Raw genomic sequence first — 18,402 nt, forward strand, 5'->3', positions numbered from 1 at the left:
GATGGTCCCTAGAGATAATGGACTACTGGACATAATGCGGCTTTTAAACGGACAACTCCAAGGGAATAGATTTTACAGTAAAAATATTTATTGACAGGCAAACTGAAAGTTTGAACGCATACATCTTGATCACACATACAATCACAACACAGGGTTCAAACATATCTACAGCCCACATAGTGCAGGTTGCATACAATCAGTCATACAAGTGTATTCACACACATACACGAGAGTGGCACTCATTCAGGCTAATGAACATGTCACTATAAATGTGACAGATGGAATGTTAGAGCTCAGGTCTGCCTTCAAGTAGCACTCCGACTCATCTGTGGGCTCATCACCACCAACCAGTCAATGGTCTCTTCCAGGAAACTCATGTTGAAATGGGAAGCGATGTTCCGAAACACTGTGATCTGCTCTGAGAAGCTCTTTTAAAAAAGTAAGGAAGCAATATTTAACTGAACATGTAAGTGTAACAATAATATGATGCAACACATGTAAGCGTACAAACCTTCTCTGGAAAAGTGAGGTCAAAATCTCCTGCACATTTGCAGTAGAGAGGCATATTTGCTTCCTTTACCCCTTTACATTTGGTACACACCTAAAAATGACACAATAAACTGTTTAGGGCTTAACAGCAGGCTGAAGCGTTACTGTGACACTTGGCTATACAGACTGCTCATCTGTACAGTACGCTGCTGCTTTTGACTCACCAGGTCCTGCAACGAGTAGCTCATCAGTTTCTTCTGCAGGGCCTCCACCAAAGTCATCTCGATGGACTCTGCCTCATACTGGGCTTGACAGTTGGAGCAGAACCACTGAGGCAAGATGGAACCGTCCTAAATAGAGAGGAAATGACAATTGACAAGATCAATATGAAGATCCGGAAGTAGGACTAATACAAGAGCCTCTGTTGCTATTTACTTGTGCAACAGATGGGTCTTTGCAGAGGTCAAGGTCACGGCAAAAATTGCAACTGTGGCAGATGACTTCAGGCAGTATGTATGAGTTGCAGGGGTCACGAAACTGGGCTTCTTCAGAGAACTCTCCGACATCCACAAGGCGCAGGAGGTCCCTTTTAAGTTTGTTCACCTGGTTCACAATGTTGCTGTCTAGTGAGAGGACCTAAATACATAACATAAATGTTGGGAAAAATAAATAAACTGATTGACCACTGATGATGCACTGTATGTCTTTGAGAATGTTACCTGGCAGACATATTTGATGAACTCGAGAGCTGGGTTGTTCAGAGGTAAGTGTGAGCCTGGCAAGACAGGGAACATCTCTGAGGGCTGGGTCACATTCCTGGTTCCAGTCACCTTCTTTTGGATTTTTTGTGTGATGGTGAAAATGTTCTGAGTCAGCTCATTGGACACATACTCCTGAGAAAAAGAGATCATTCCTACGGGAGAGATTTAAAGTATGAGAGATCAAAATATATGGTACAAGAAATTTTTTTCACTACCCGGAAGGAGCATCATACCGGGAAGAGCGCTCAAATCCCCGGCTGCCTGCTGGGAAATTTGGCTGCAGCCACGTCTCTTGATTGGTGTTGCTCCAGGAGTGTTGCGTCTCAGCTCCTCTTTCATGCTCTGGTACACTGCTGCAATGTAAGCTGGGGCAGATTGTATTGACATTTAAAAACATTATAGTGTAAATGTACTTCATATAGACAATAACAATGAATGTACTGTGCTTTTCTCCAATTTGTCTTCTTCTACAGCAATCAAAATGTCAGAAACACATCACACATCATAGCATAATGCTGTGCAGATGTACAATTATTATTATTACATGAATAAGTCACTGAATATATAGCACAAAATATTTCCAACAGTATTGTACTGGAACTGGAAATAGATTATCCAGGTGTTCCTAATATTGTGGCCAGTGAGTTTACGTAACAAATGTGAACCCGTTATAAGAGTCATGTGACAACTTTTATTATGTATTTAGTACCTGACACAATCATGAGGAAGTAGTTCTGGCAGGAAGCAGTTTGCGGCAGATACTGCATGATGTTCCAGTTGCTCTCAATCAAGTCCTCCACTTCCTCTGTATGTGCGTCTCCCTCATCATTCTCAGCATTCACTTCCTCCTCCTCTTCATCATCCTCACTTCCATCCTCTTCTCCCCCTGTCTTTTTCTTTGGTTTGGTTCCTTCCTAAGAAAACACAGTAACATAGCAGCAATGGGATGTGTATACAGTGTACTGTATGTGTCAATGGAAAATTAACTTTAGGTATGAAGTACCTCTCCATACAGGACGTTGGCGGGAAGCTTGCCCTTCACGCCACCATAGTTGGCCGGGTCCATCCAAACCAGAAACTCCCAACATCGGGAGAAAGAGACAGACAAAGAGTGGAAGATTTCTTTGGAGTGTATGCTAGAAGACAAATAATGTAAATCGGGTTCAGTACACAATTGCAGATGGACACTATATGGAAAAAAGTACAGAATTTCCCATCACACAAAGTTAAAATGGACACTTCAATTTTTGGGAAGACTTTCTACAAACATTAAGAGTGTATTGGTACTTTTGTCCATTCATTTAGAATCAAGAACATTCATAAGGTCAAAGGACAACGATTTTGACCTGAGTGGGCCTGTCTCTCTCAGTCTTGTTCATCCTAAAGGTATTTATTGGGGTAAACTGAATTAAATGTTGAGAAATTAAACAGGGATAATGTGACCTCCCCATAATTTAAGGACGGCATGATTTTAAAAAGCAGAATATCAAACCTGTTGGTAATGTATTCCACATAGCCAATGGCATCGTCTATTCTTCGCTTTTTAGTACACAAGATGATCCTGTTGAAGTTTCCGTACACCACAGTGGAGCCAAGACGTTTGAACTCGGCAACCAACCTATCAGCAGGATGAGAGGTGGATTAATAAGACAATAAAAGGTGTTCACAGACTTAAGCCTACTGTGAGAGGGGCCGATTTCACGTGAAATGCCCGCAGTCATCAGAGCTTTCATTAAACACTATTTGCCCACAATCCTTTCTCGTTGTTTATATTTTTCTGTCACAGCATCAGATACTAATGACACTCACATTACTGCAAATATGTTATTATACTTTTATCTTTTCATGGGACAACATTGAAGAATTGACACTTTAGACGGGCAGTCAGAGTCGCCTAAAAATTACTCAGCACATCATAGCCATTAAGGTTTAAACTGCTGGCAACAAAAGTGAGTACTATACAGTACTAAACGTCTTTTAGTCAATTATTCTGAGCATGGCCTGTTAAGGTGCTCAAGCTCAATTTCAGGTGTTGACAATTTTCTTATAGCCTAAGTTTTGAGTACTTTCATTTTGTTTTTTTTCCTGTAAACATTTTTGGTGTCATGAGTACTTCAAGAAACATTTACGTTTTAGATCCTGCTCTGTAAAGCAGACAAGCTCCACGCCGGCAGCATACATGATTCATTTGCAATTTGGATGTGAAGAGTTCCAGACCTCCAAAGCTCTCAGTGTGTCGTGAACTGACTGTGCACTCGTTACTTGTGACTGGTTTGGGGCTGGGCGGACCTCTCAGCGGCACTCGTTGCTGCTCAGTGAGAACAGAAACTGCAGAACAATACATGCTTTCACTTTTAAGTCTCCAAAAGTCTCTTGACGACGCCAGGAAAAGTTGCCGGTGGACGAGTGGTTAGCATGCAGGCCACACTGTCAGGAAATCTGGGTTCTATTCTCCGCTTAGGCATCTCTGTGTGGAGTTTGCATGTTCTCCTCGTGTGTGTGTGGGTTTTCTCCAGGTACTCCGGTTTCCTCCCACATTCCAAAAACATGCTAGGTTAATTGGCGACTCCAAATTGTCCATAGGTATGAATGTGAGTGTGAATGGTTGTTTGTCTATATGTGCCAATTTCTCCCCTGCTCTCTTTTTAGTGTGCAGAGGAGTGATGGTCGACTATGCTGCACAAATACATGTATGCACGTGTTTTCCCATCCTACTCGGAAACATCAACATTTCTGCTGTAAATCACAAATATACTTTGTTTACTTTAAATTACTCTTACGTTCAACAAGAAAATGTGTGTCACTCACTGCAGGAAGACCTTCTTCATCATGTTGTGTAGGGTGCGGTGCAGAGCAGGGTCATAGAGCAGTGAACTGGGGGAATGCAGCCAGCGGTAAAAGTGCATCACCTGGTTGTCAGCATACACGTTGTGGTACTGTGTGATCTCTCGGACCCAGCCCACCACCATGCTCTTCAAGATCCTACTCGTAAAAAATGAGAAAATGCTGAAATTTAGTGCCAAAAAAAAAAACCATGACATCACAGTATGTGTGTGACGGTGAACACACCTGAAGGTGTTGGAGCAGAGTGCGGTCTCATCATAGCTTGCTAAGGAATTAGCTCCTTGGTTTCCTGACATCATGTCTTCCAAAGAGGCTTGCTGAATCACATCAAAACTAACACCCAAACTGGATCCTCCCTCCATGTCATTGACATGCTGTGACTGGAGGATGGTGTTCACAGCCAGGCTCTGCAAGTCTAGCTCTACACACACTGAAAGACAGAACATTGAACCTCACACTAAGGTCAAGACTTTATCCCAGCTGACATCAGATTTATCATTGGGTTTTGTCTGATCTTAGCAATGGCCAAAAATGCTATCCCCCTCAATTTTCAGTATTGTACACTGGAATGTATGACAAGATGAGGGTGGGATAGTTTAATAGATTGTTGTCATCTTTTTAGTTTGTTTTTTTTGTATTGTGTGTATGTGTCGAGGTACCTGTAGAGTAGCATCCTTGTGCATTGATCTCAACAGAGCACCGGTCATCACTTTCCATAACCAGACGGCTGTCATCAGCCTCTTTGCCCCCCATGTCTGGCCTTGCTGTGGGGGACAGCCAGAGCAGGTGGTTGTGTTTCCGCAGATGTCTAGCCAGGAACAGGTCAGAACCAAAGATAGATACATCCTGGGGTAGGTTCCCCACAGGTAAGTGGTAATACCTGAAATGGAAAGAGTTAACTGGAGGTTTAGTTCATTTGATGTGGCATCCACAGTGCATAGTTAGTACCTACCTTGCCATATCAAAAGCCTGTGACAGACAACTGTCCAAGTTCAGATAGTGGCGGATCATGCGCCTGGCGCCATGACGCTGCCAGTCCAGTACATTATAGCTGATTTCGTCAATCACATGTACTGGCACAACAGGGAATTCCTCCAGCACAGGCATCCCTGTGGCTAGTCGACGCAACTCCCAATTAGATTGCACAGCGATGAGGGTCGGCCCCCGGCGCTCCTCCTGAGCACAAAAATAAGAACATATATTATAGTACACCGTAGTACACATAGTACCTTATTTGTAATATATACATTGCCTTTAAAAAGTTTGGAAACACTTTCTAATTTGAATTTTCTCCAAACCTTTTGCTGTTATTGTATGCCATATCAGGGGATAATGTAGCTTTTTTACCTTGTAGCTTAGCAGTGTGCGTTGCAGTGCACGGTAGATAGCCTTCACATCATTCTCAGCCCGGACTTCAAAATTGTGCTTCTCTGGAGGCAGGAGGTCCTCCGTCGTCTTTTCCAGTAGGGCGGTGCGCTCAGCAGTGTAGACATTACTGAGGTTCGGCATCTGGTTGCTTCTCACCTGCACGTAGAGTAAAAGAGAACAGCATTCAGAAAGATGACAAAAACAATGTAAGCAGTGCATTGCTCTTACAGTGTCCAGGACAAAGATGTTGGCTTTGCGCTGAGAGGGGATGAAAAGACCAAAAATGGCCTTGTGACCCTGACTGTGATGGTAGAGGTACATGTGGCGAACACTGCCTAAAAAAACCACAAACATACAAGACATAGCAAAAAATCTGTATGCTGATGGAAAGACCAGTTAGACACATAAATCACACAAATAGGCAAATTATTGGCAATACCTGGCTCCAGGTAGCTGAACTGAGCCAGAGACCTCATCTCCAGATGCTCCAAATCAAAAGTGTCGGCCTCCCTGCTGCCCAGATCTCTTCCAACATGCCTATTTACCATGCAGACACATCCGAGCTGCACTAGGGCACGAAACAGCAAGGGCACCTGAGTGATGGATGCAGAAAATTGCACAAAACAAGAAACCAAAAATAAAGTTTTTTCTAAATAGAATCAGAGAGGTATTCATTTTACAAGTTTTCAATAATGTGGTTATAATTTGCAGTAGTGTTGAATTGCATTCTTGTATTGAACTCGATTGATTGTGCAAGTACAGTACGTATAGTTAAAGAGGAGTGGAGTAAATATATAACTGTTCTGTCTATGATACCTGTGTTTCATAGACCCCTTCAATGTCTGGGGCAGAGAGGTCAGCGTTGATCTCGTTGATGTGCTCCTGGTACATGTCCTCTGGCACACAGTACTCATAAAGGTAGTATACCATGTTGGAGCGAGGGAGAATGCGGTTCACCTGAAGACACAAACAGATTAAAATAAAAATGTTTCACACATTTTCTTGAAATCACTGCCCCCGCCCTCACTGTGTACCTTTTTGAATGTGGGTCCCTCCTCCTGTTTTGGGACTTTCTGGTTGACATAGAAGATACGAGGGATATTGAGCTTCATGCAGTGGAGGTCATTTCCAATTACAGCCCACAACTTGTATAGCCCGGGGTGGCTAGTTTCTGCAATCTGAAAGACATCATATTTATTTAATTAACATATTTATGTAAATTATTTTCAATACAGAGGGTTGTGTTGATTAGCTAATTTATGCCCACCTGCACTATTTGCCAGGGCATGTCCAGGATGCTGCGAGCCGTTTTGCGGAGGAAGCTTCCCAGGCCTGTGCTGGGACCATCTCTGATCACTCCACCGCCTACAGGCTGGGACTCTCCATCCAGCAGTCGCCTCCTCTTTTTTCTCTCCTTCCTCTGCCTCAGCTGCAGCTCCCATTTTTTTTTATGGTAACGCAGCCACACAAGACGCTCCTCCTGTACAGGGACACAGCTTTGAGACTGGTTTGACTGAAGATGCAAGATATTGTGTTTTCATCAGTCTGTTTTTGGTGCAATATCCTGCATAGAGTAAACTGAATTACATTATGAAGAATCTAAACACTGATAGGTAAATGACAAAGAAAGCATAATTGGAATCTGGTCTCAATTAGAATTTTATAGCAGGCAAATTTTCTGGGAATGTAGCGAGTGGTCTACCTTTGTTGTGCCGGTAGGTGGTGGTGGTCCGAGGACCTCTCTCCATGACTGGGTGAGTTCAAGATCTTGAGACTCGACCTGGCTGTCCTCCCCCTGAGATGTTCTCTTCCTCTTAGTGCTGATAGGGATGGCCGGCTGCAGAGGCCTCACTGGCATCCCAAAGTCCTCCATGTCGGGAACTGGACGGCCTGCGAGGGGCTGATGAGCCACCTGAAGGAGAACCACAAACATTAATCGCAACATGTGGAGCAGGGACTTCATTGAATTACACCAACATTCAATTAGTTTTTTTAGTTACTGTTGGTATCATAGTGTTTTGTTTAATACCTAATACTTACTCTAAGTTCCCAAATATGATTCCTTACCCAATAAATGAGTCTTTTTGTTGTGATGTTACCTACCTGCCTCTTGCCCTCACTGGTGAACAACTCGCTGATTTTCTTTTGCTTGTAGATGTCATTTTTCTCAAGGAGTTTCTTGTGAAGCCAATCGGGATGTCGCACTCGAGGAACTGGATTCTTCACCTGATAATCAAAATAAGGCAGACAGGCACTAAGAATAGAATGCTTTGTTTGATTGAAAATGTCAATAAGGGCAGTCAACACATATACGTATACATAGATTCAATTAGATGTCACTTTTGTCTGATTATGGATAATCAAGTACTGTCAAACCAGCTCACATATCACCCAGTTGACCATTAATCCATCCATTCATCCACCCATCTTGAACTGCTTATGCTGTTCAGGTTTGTCGGAAGCTGGAGCCAATGGCCACTGACTTGTGGTGAAGGGAAGACTACATATTGTACAGGACTGGTTGCTAGTCAATCAGTTGGAACATATAGACAGCCAAACATTCACACTTTCACTGAGTGGGAACTGAACACATGCTGCCAGAACAGAAGTGAGGCAAGCAAAACACTGAATCATCTGTGATTTCCATTATTCCGTTAATGTTACCTGTTGGAGAGCTGCAGGGATGGTGATGATTTTCTGGATGGCACTTCCAAGCCTTTCTATGTAGTAACTCCAGTCCAGAATCTGTGAGGACCAGACAACCAAGACAACGTCATGCAAGATGAGATCACTATACGTTTGCAGGTCATAACATTCCAAATCCTTACAGAGCGAATGTCGAAGTCTTGCAGGCTGGGCATCTTGAGCCATTTACGCAGGAAATGTTTGGTCACACTGGTCTCAGCTTGGAAGATGGCCAAAGGAATGGCTCTAAGGGCAGAAACACAAATTAACCACGGAATTGCTTGCCACCAAAAGCAAAAACATGATCATCAAATTCAGTTTTTGCCTATCATAAAAGCAAAGCACAAACTATTTCTGACATTTTCCCACCTCTCTGTGACAGGAGATCCTTCTGGCTTCCGTGAGATAACGTAACGGCAGCTCAGACCAGCGTCCTTCACCATCTGGTCTCCCAAGAACTCTGCCAGTCTCTTGGCTGTGCTGATGGAAGTGGACTTCTGCTCTCCGTAGTCCTCCAACTTCTTGGACATGGAGCGATTCTCTGAGATTAAGTCAAACAGCTCTGCATCCGGCATGTTGGCAGCCTGAGGGAAAAAATGAAATCACCCATCAACATGAAGACTGAGCATTTTCTGTTCAGTGTAGACAGTATTGTCATATTGACAAGTTGACTCTCACAACAACAGGTGGGGCACTACCATTACCTTGCTGTACAGGACATCCAACCAATAGTCAGCCACTTTGGCTACAGAGGCGTAGACTTCATCCAGGGTGGTACCTTTGAGGAAAGCCTCAAACACAGAAGACTGGAAAATCTTAATGAGCTGCAGTTCCCCTCTTCTTTTCACTTCAAAACCCTTCAGCTCAGCCAGGGAACCATCCTCATTGAACACAGCATACCTTAAATGAAAAGGCTAACTTAACAAAAATAACAATTCTCTATGGAGGAAATATGGTATTTATACCGTTTCTTCAACTTCTTTCCTTCTTCTTTCGAGGCAGGCAGAATCATGGCTAGATATGGCCCATCCACCTCAAAAAATATGCTGTTTTCTGCCCTGATGTCATATGTCAGTGAAGCAGGGTCAACAAGCTCGTGATACTGGTCATTGGTGAAGCCCTCCTTCACCAGAATATTCAGCATGGCACCTGGATAGGAGATGGTCACCTTGGGCTTCTTCTCATTACTTGTCTTCACTACAAAGTTCTCTGGGAAGGTGTTGGGTAGGACACACCAGATACCGTCAGTGTCCAATTCAAGTGGCCTCCTGAGTCACAAAAAAGTAGACAGCAATCAGGTGATACACATGGAAGTTTATTGGTTGATTGTGTAATATCATGTGCTACTCACCCAATTTGTTCAATGAGCTCTCTAGCTTGAGTGATGATGTTGGCACCCGTGTAGCACACAATGCCTGCCATCTCCATGGAGTACCAGCGCGCCCTAAGCAGTTGAGATCGTGTCAACACGCGCCAAATAGGGAGCAGTGGATTTTGTTTGAAGAATATTAGGAATGCTCCAATAAGGGTTTTATGCTGCAGATTCCAATCATTCATGAGTGAAATCGTCAGATACTGATCACAGGGATTAAATTTTTTAATTTATTTATGAGGTGCGCTATTGGCCAGGGGAGGGGAACTGATGCTGCGCCATGAGCCTCGCAAACTCACCATACTCAAGTGTGTCAAGTGTTTGTTCTTCAAATGCTGTGCTAAATTAAAGCCTTTATTAAAGCCTAATATCACTCTCACAAGTGACAGGTAAGTTTCACAAGGCACACATAATTGTTTTGGCTTTGGCACGCCTGCACAGTGTGAAGGAGAGTGAGCGAGGGACTCTTCTCCAAGGCGTTAGCGCAAGACACAACACTGCACGCACACAGGCAAACATGATCGGCTTTCGTGATTGCCGTTGAAAGGCATTTATCTGTGTATGCAGATGACATGCTTTTCCACGGAAATCAGCCAATAGTGATTGGTGGTTGATCGAAGGGAGCATCCCTAGAGAATATAGAATTAACTCATACCCTTTCCTCATGACGTAGCCATAAAAGGAATTGAGGATACACTTGTGAGCCAGCTGAAGAGATTCATACAGGATCTCCATGTTCTTGCAACGCTTGACCTCTGCGGCATCTCCAATGTCTTGAGCAGAAGACAGTTTCTTCTTCCACACCTTAAGGAACAATACATACAGAAAACATTTGAGAATTTGAGTTTTGTGTGTGGGCAAGAGGAGATGAGACTACAAAATTTTGCATACAATCTCAAATTAGTCCCCCTCTTCCTATCCTCCCTCCAAACAAAGCTTAAATTTAGGACTGGTTCAATGGATATAAACAGTTGTGCATCTCTCATGATACTATAAGCTCATTCAGATATTGTCTAAATGGTAAAATTAATGAAGATTTGTTGTGATTCAGTGCTGAGTAATTCAAAGTGAATCAGATGTCCTTAGTGGAAGATATGATCAGAGGTGAACAGCCAACATGATTGTCTATGTTGCAAAAGCATGTACCTTGTGCAGCCCTTTGAATTCATATCGTCTATCCCTGAACGCTCGAACAGTGTCCACATAGAAAGAGTTTTCCCTCTGACAGATGGTGGTGACTCGCTCCTCCAGCCTGGTGATGTGTATCTTCTTATAGGCCTTTTTGCAGTAGTCTGACACAAAGACAACTTATGTCAAGACTGGCTTTGACAAGAAGAACATGAAAACATCAAACTAGTGAAAGAAAAAGAAGCACCTGCAAGACGTTTTTTCTCATGCTTGGCCTGTTCCTCTCTGTTGAGTGTATGGAATGCTCGAGGGGGTCCATTGGGAAAGAATGGGGGGAATTTCTCGGACTCCAGTTGCTGCTGAATGCGGTGGAACTCACTGCGGCTGGCGGGCACTACAAGAGAAGGGTGTGACACATTTTTTGGTACTCTCCATTAGCTCCTTGAGACTTTTTTGTGATGCTGTAAAAGCAGCCACACATGCAACACCAACTTACTGATTTCGCCTCTCCACTGCCAGGCCATCCTCCTCTGACATGTTGCCCCTGGTTTATTAAAGTCACAGGCGGCACAAGTGGCCTCATCTACCATGGCTGAAGGCTGGATGAGATGAGGAGTAGTTTAGTGTTTCGTTTTAGTGCATATATAATTATTTTTCCTGTATGTTTGTTTTTTTTACCTGTAGGCGATTGGTTAGGATGATATTAGGGTACATTGCTCCAACATCAAGATGGTATATGAGTGGGCACTCAATCCTGTTGGGAACTTCTTTCAGTGATGTCAGCTTATTTTTTATCTCATCGCACACCTGGAAACACACCAGAGAATTTACTACAAACTGGAATAGATAGATAGACTTCCTTTATTGTCATTGCAAGCCGGAACAGGACTCACATTCATATGTATGGACAATTTGGAGTCACTAATTAACCTAGCATGTTTTTGGAATGTGGGAGGAAGCCGGAGTACCGGGAGAAAACCCACACATGCACGGGGAGAACACGCAAACTCCACACAATAATGGCCGAGGCTGGAATTGAACTCGGGTTGGGTCTCCTAGCTGCGTGGCCTATGCGCTAAGCACTTGATCACCGTGCAGCCACAACCAAATTAGTGTTATGAAAATGAATTTGTTTTTGTGCAACCTACTAACTCATTAGCAAGTAAAGAGAACAAATATATGATCCAGTTGTTTTAACTTAAAAAAAAAGTTAACATACTTCATTAAAGTTTGTGACTTGCTCCAGAGGTATTTTCTCCTCTTCCTCAATGGCGTGACGTATCGTTCGCTCAACTCTTTGACTAAGGAAGTCAAATGCAGCTGGGTTCTGTCAACAAATCATCAGTTAAAAGCTATTAGCAAAGAATTAAAGTGCACAGAGGTGGACTGCACCATTTTGAAACGACAAGGGATGTCACTTCGGAAGACTCCGGACTCCAGGGCCTCCACATGGCCGCCCACGTACGTCTCAGAGTCCAAGACGTGTCCATCATCGGTCAGCTTGTTGAATACCTGCTCCTGTTTGTTGGGGAAGATGATGTTGGCGTGGAAGGCCTGCACCATGAGGAGAGCCTCACATAGTGTGCCAGAGCCCTTACGCAGCACCTGCATTTAGAGGAATACAAAAGCGGTGTCTAACAGTGGAAGTCATGACATGTAATACATTGAACATAATATATTGAGTATAATGCATAGTCAAACCTCATCAGGCTCCATAGGGATGATGGTGCACAGAGCAAAAATGAAGGGGTGAACATATTTCATGTAGAGGTAATATGTGGCCACGGCATCTGACACAGAGTAGGTGGCTAACGTCTGACAAAAAGATAATAATAATAACTTTAATAAAAATTGTTGCCTTTCTTTATCATGAGCTGGCAGATGCATTCCCATACCTGTGGTTCCTCTGTTGCCATGCGGCACATCTCTTCTGGGTCCAGCTCCACAGGGTCATAGCCCAGTTTAGCCTTTGCTGCAGCCTTCAAATTATGACTTCCCACAGGGAGGTAGCTGTCTCTCTTCACCCACCTGACGCACAAGAGAAACAGACTTATAAATCAAACCCTGCTCCTTTCGGGTAATTAAAGAAACAAATAACCTAAATACAACACAAAGTTCTGATGCAACAAATGCAAAAGCAATGTTATCGTTCATTGGAGTCAGTCAAATTAAAATATTTGTTTAATTCAGCATTTATGGACAATGCAGTTTCAGCACCTATTTCACCCAGAGTACAGCATATAGGGTATAGATGTCTATATACAGGCCTGCACGATGGACGAGTGATTAGTGTGTGCAGTGGAGTTTGCATATTCTCCTTGTGCATGCGTGGGTTTTCTCCGGGGACTCCAGTTTCCTCCCACATTCCAAAAACATGCTAGGTTAATTGGTGACTCCAAATTGTCCATAGGTATGAATGTGAGTGTGAATGGTTGTTTGTCTATATGTGCCCTGTGATTGGCTGGCGACCAGTCCAGGGTGTACCCCGCCTCTCGCCCAAAGACAGCTGTAATGGCTGCGACTGCAGTATAGAAAATGAATGAATGTCTATATACTAACGTAACGTCATGGGGTTTTGCCTGGGTGTTTGCCTTGGTGTTTGTATGCGTGGATGTACAAACAAAAATCCAGAACTGAATTGGCAACTGCTGTGACATGGAGAAGGAGTTGGATTTAATAAGCTCTGCTTCTTCCTGCTCCTTTTCAGACACATGTAGCAATAAATTATGTCTTGTGTATATGTGTTGCATTTCAATGTAACATTGTATGCACGTTTGAAATAAATCAAATCAAAATATGCTGTACAGTACTATGCAAAAGTCAGAGTCCACCATTAGATTTGTTGTTTTTCCATAATGACAAATATAGTATCTAACTAGAATGTGCTTCAGTGAAATTAAACCTGTGCCAAGGCTGAACTGATAACAAAAGTAAAAAAGAAACCCAATCGAGTAAGACCTTTGCACAATACAGTAAAAGCATCATAACACTATTCACTGTAATTTATCCACTTGCAGTCATGTGTTTTTTTCTACATGATGTCAAACCTTAAACAGTCCATGTGGATGGCCTGACTGGCCTTGTACTCTCCCTGGCTGTCCTTCTGGAAACCAATCTCCCTGTGCATGCTCAGTCCGTGCAGGGATGCTCTTGTTTCAACAAAAGGCCTATAAGAATTGCAGCATTAGAAAGGATAGATGGTAACAACAAAAGATGTTCATGTATTATGGATAAAAGGCTGGAAAACAAATTGCTCACCAATCAAAAAAGTCTCCATTGTAGGTGACAAAGATGTTCGGCTTTGTTTCTTGAACGTGATCAAACCACCTTTGAATAAGTGCTGCCTGATGTCATGAAACAACATGTTACAATGACAATGGTATGCTAATAATTATATACTATGTTGTCTGGAAAAATGTACCTCATCATCCTCATTGAAAATAGTGAAAGGACCTTCATATTCAGGTTTGGGTGTGAACTCAAAGTCCTCGATGTTCTCAGAAACAATCTCTCTGTTTGTGATTAGAAACCCCTTTAAGAAGAAACCAGTAAGTTATAGCAACACAAACATCAAATAAATTAAAAGTCGACAGGACATAAAACACACCTGTCCATCTATCATGTATGAAATCATCATAATTTGGTCTGTCTCTGCATCTGGGAATTTCAGTGGAAGTTTGGTCGTCTCAATGTCAAAAGCCAAAACAACTGGGTCCTAAAAGTAAGAAAGAAAACATCTTTATGGTGCGTGAATGCAAATGACAAACGATATGCATGGCAAAAATCTTCATACTGGTCGTTCTACAAGATCATCTCGTCGAACAATCTCCGGTGGGTAAGTGCTGCCTCTATATCGAACGTTGTACCAGTGAGCCTGAGAAATAAAGAAGATAAATATTAGAAGTTCAGCAATGTTTCAGTCTTATATTCAGAAGATGTAATCATGTATATTCACCACATGGATCTTGAGGTCGATGGACACGCGCACATGGTAAGGCACATCATACTCTCGCATGTCCACGATGTTGTCTAATTGGTCGGAAATACTCTTGGACATCCCATCTTCCTCTGCTAAGGTCACACTCATGCCTGATAGAGCACTACAAAGCCAGCAAGGGAGTAGAAAGCCATGAAAACCACAGCATTAACAGAGCGATACAAGTGTTTTGATCACTGTTTGTCGGTGATGTGAATTAACTAAATAATTTACACAGCCGATTTCCATGAAAGTTCATTACATTTTGGTGAATTATAAATGTGGACTGAGGAATTTATTTTTTCCATTCCGTTAAGTCACTATGAATTCATTCCTTTGTCCTTCTGAGTGCAAATGGTCCAATCAGTCTCTTCCTAGCATCTTACGGTCAGAGGTGGTTTCAAGTATGTCTTTAATCTCAAATCAAGTTTCAAGTAAAGCCGTGCACATCTCACATCAAGTCTCAAGTCACGACAAGTCGAGCCGAGTTCAAAGCCACAGGCTTGAAATGTTCAAGTCCTTGGAAGTCATAAACATGGTTTAGTGTCTACATTTGGACAATGTAACAATCTATTAAATTTGGCAAATTGATGCATTTTAAATTGATTTATTTTTTAAATAAAATATAGCGTGCAGACCACACAGCTAGGAGACCAAAGTCCAATTCCATCCTCGGGCATCTCTGTGTGGATTTTGCATGATCTCCCCGTTCATGCGTGGGTTTTCTCCCACATTCCAAAAACATGCTAGGTTAATTGGTGACTCCAAATTGTCCATTGGTATGAATTGTTTGTCTATATGTGCTCTGTGATTGGCTGGTGACCAGTACAGGGTGTACCCCGCCTCTCGCCCGAAGACAGCTGGGATAGGCTCTAGCACCCCCACGACCCTTGTTAGGATAAGCGGTAGAAAATGAATGAATGAATGAAATAAAATAATACCAATCTCAAGTATTTTCCAGTCATCAGACTGAAGTATGAGATAAGCCATTGATGTGAAAGTCCAAGTTGAGACGCAGTAGTTTTTTCACATTTAAAATTCTCGTTTTGCTATTTGCGTCATGAATGGAACTGTTTCTTCACCCAGGAATCAAAACTGGTACAGTCCTGTTGCTGTCTTTTGTGGACCACACGTTATGAAGTGTTATTGTTTTCAGGTGTGGATTCCACAATTTAACAGAAATTTGATTAGAGGACGACCAACGCATCTGTGTATACAGTATATTAAAAACAGAATGAATAAAAACCTAATTTTAACCAGATGTTCTAAAGAAAGAAATACCTTGAGAGCATTGACGTGTAGACATCATTGGACTGCTCTCTTTCTCTGTTTTTTCGCACCGCTGGAGAAATCTCCCGCTTCACCTTGATGAGGTCATCTACAGTGTTGAATGACAGCTTGATGTATCCCCTCTTTAGTCCAACCAGGTGGTTCGGCTGGGCATCAAAAGAGCAGAATTGTTGGCAAAGAAGTCATTATTACTTTTTATACAACAAAAATCTATCTCACCAGTTCAAGATCCTCTTTTGGGAGAATTTCAAGTTTGGACACTTTTCCTTGGAACTTCCTTGACAGATATGAGATAACTTCTCTTTCGCAGTTCTGCAAAAGTGTTCTATTAGCATTAATAGATTGTGGGCCATGACGCACATTTCCTGACCAGAATTACCTTTTTTGTAGCAATGTAAAAATAAGGCTTGAAAGGGAGAGCAACCTGTAGACAGATTAGGTATAATTAAATAATGACTGTATACAGGTACATACAAATACATAATATACATCAAATATACATAATAAATACATAAAATATGGCCAAAACATTTTTGGAATATATCTGACCAACTGCCTTTTGGTGACTGTTTTTTGGCCAGGTATTTTATCTGCTCCGCCCTAAACAAACCTTAAACCTGCTTCCATCCTCCTGAATAAAATAATAGTCCACAGCACTGATCATTCTCTTGTCTTCATCCAGGATCTCAGCCTGTGAGTACATAGAGATACAGAAATATATGATTGCAAGATTTCAATGAGAAAATGGTAAAGTTCACAGAAAATGTTGGCCTACAGGATGCATGTTGATCAACCAGCCAGTTTTTTCCCCAGGTTCCTTCATCCTCTCGAATCCGAAGCGGCTGTCCATCTCGTCTGTGAACTGGCTCCGCTCCAGCCTCTTGAGGGCCGACATGGACGAGCCATCATCCCTAGATTAAACACATCGTTTCCCGTTATTCACTATTTAAACGGTAAATAAGCTAACGTCATATTGTTTTTATCCAAGACTATGTGGAGAATGAATGCGGAACTACTTACTGGTTCTCTTGATCTCCACCTTGACCTCGGTCCGATTTGTACCTTCCACTATTTTGCAACACCATTTTTTGTTGTTACCTGTTCCGATTTGGTGTCATTTATAAGAAAAAAGTCGCATCCGTTAATATTTAGGAGATACTTCAAACTTCTGTTCTTTTTCCTGTGACAGTGGCAAGCCTTGTGTTTTCTTAGTTTGGCGCGTTCACTCTGGCAACTTCCCGCGAGATCAGCACAGAGAAGGCGTCAAAGCAAGATCGTGTATTTTGAACAGACGTAAATTCTGTAACGCTTTGGGTGAGTTTAATCATGGTTTTGTCTTGAACGAGTGTGTCACATAACCTGGCAACATTTATGCAGTACGTTCAGTGATGAGCCATATATACACATCGCAATAAAGACGATATGACGTGTCTTATTTACAATAATACGAAACACACACGAAAAGATCTACCAAATGGAAAAGATTATGGCTATATATTATGTCGTTGTGTCGATTGTCCTAATAGACGATCTTCGGTGATGTTTCTCCTTTGTGGGAGGAGCGTCAACTCTATACACATGTTTACTATCTGGGGGGGAGGGGTGTATCGTTTTGATTGACTGACAAAGACTTGGCAGCTGGTAGGTACATTTGACACCTGTAACACTACTTTATTGTTAGGAAAAGTAACTGAAAGTGAATTATATTAGGGGGCGTTTGAAATAACATCATGCAAATAACTGTCTTATGAGTTAACTGTGTCATCGTAAAGTGAAGAGTTGTTGACTCGCTAGCTAGCCTACTAGCATGACAGCATGACAACTAACGGTGGAGTTGTCTGTTATATTTGACCTTGACTAAAAAGCACTATTTTAGACCCCTCTTCCACCCAAAACCTGAACATAATATGCCATTTTTTTCTATTGCATAAAGAAGAAAACATTTGTGTCAACGTGGACTCTAAGGTGTCAGTACAGATGCTGTGTTGTATGTCTGGGGCAGTGAATGCAATAGTTTAGTTAACTTATTTTAACTTTATTTATTTATTTACTTGTAGATGACAAACGATAAATGATACTAAATGATCTACAGTGAGTAAAGTGAAGGCTCGGTTTTACTGCAAACCCATACAAAGTTTAAAACATGTAAAACATTTAAATGTAAATTATATGGTGTGTGCGTTTATATTATGTGTATATTCAATATAATGTACTGCTGTTTTGCTCGCTTTCTTAGTCTGCCTTCTTCATACTTGTAGTGCTGACCTTTCCTCCATTTGATGTCAGCTGTTGCAGACAGGCTGTTGACTAGACACTGCCTGGTTGTGTGCAACCATACATTCTTGATTTACCACTCATATGGCTCATCTCGGACCTTCAGTAGGCTGCTTATGATCTGATTTCAATTGGCATTTGTTTGATTTGTAACACTTCCTGGAGGACTTATTCCAATTTATACCCATCTGGGGTAATTTGAATCTATTGTATTG

The 18,402-nt window shown here is 42.1% G+C and overlaps 1 protein-coding gene across 1 annotated transcript; it reads right to left on the bottom strand.

Moving 5' to 3' along the window:
• Positions 1-76: 76 nt before the first annotated feature.
• Positions 77-17,155, bottom strand: pole (polymerase (DNA directed), epsilon). The gene is made up of 48 exons (XM_058072091.2): positions 16,934-17,155; positions 16,689-16,824; positions 16,524-16,604; positions 16,293-16,337; positions 16,133-16,225; positions 15,905-16,059; positions 14,603-14,747; positions 14,441-14,521; positions 14,255-14,362; positions 14,069-14,179; positions 13,906-13,991; positions 13,695-13,814; positions 12,543-12,675; positions 12,349-12,462; positions 12,040-12,252; positions 11,867-11,974; positions 11,326-11,454; positions 11,144-11,246; positions 10,895-11,041; positions 10,666-10,811; positions 10,175-10,323; positions 9,499-9,591; positions 9,113-9,415; positions 8,852-9,047; positions 8,517-8,731; positions 8,291-8,393; positions 8,127-8,207; positions 7,566-7,688; positions 7,165-7,374; positions 6,730-6,942; positions 6,497-6,640; positions 6,279-6,419; positions 5,902-6,055; positions 5,691-5,797; positions 5,442-5,618; positions 5,047-5,270; positions 4,754-4,974; positions 4,320-4,524; positions 4,059-4,232; positions 2,743-2,868; positions 2,254-2,386; positions 1,960-2,164; positions 1,484-1,615; positions 1,209-1,402; positions 925-1,125; positions 714-839; positions 512-601; positions 77-428 (listed from the first exon to the last, which is right to left on the bottom strand). The coding sequence occupies exons 1-48, from the start codon at positions 16,996-16,998 to the stop codon at positions 306-308; spliced, it is 6,882 nt and encodes a 2,293-aa protein (XP_057928074.2). The 5' UTR covers positions 16,999-17,155; the 3' UTR covers positions 77-305.
• Between the last annotated feature and the right edge of the window lie 1,247 nt (positions 17,156-18,402).

Source organism: Doryrhamphus excisus, linkage group LG3 (assembly GCF_037039965.1).
Source record: "Doryrhamphus excisus strain RoL-2023G ecotype Guam linkage group LG3, RoL_Dexc_Guam_v1.1, whole genome shotgun sequence".
In the NCBI taxonomy this organism is placed as follows: Eukaryota; Metazoa; Chordata; class Actinopteri; order Syngnathiformes; family Syngnathidae; genus Doryrhamphus; species Doryrhamphus excisus.

Bases quoted from the DNA above. Each gene is read 5' to 3' on its own strand.
- pole (XM_058072091.2), bottom strand. From the start codon at position 16,998: ATGGTGTTGCAAAATAGTGGAAGGTACAAATCGGACCGAGGTCAAGGT. The intron at 14,748-15,904 runs GTATTTCTTTCT...CTGGCTTTGTAG, and splicing joins TACACGTCAATGCTCTCAAG to TGCTCTATCAGGCATGAGTG. The intron at 13,992-14,068 runs GTACATTTTTCC...TCATGACATCAG, and splicing joins TTTTCAATGAGGATGATGAG to GCAGCACTTATTCAAAGGTG.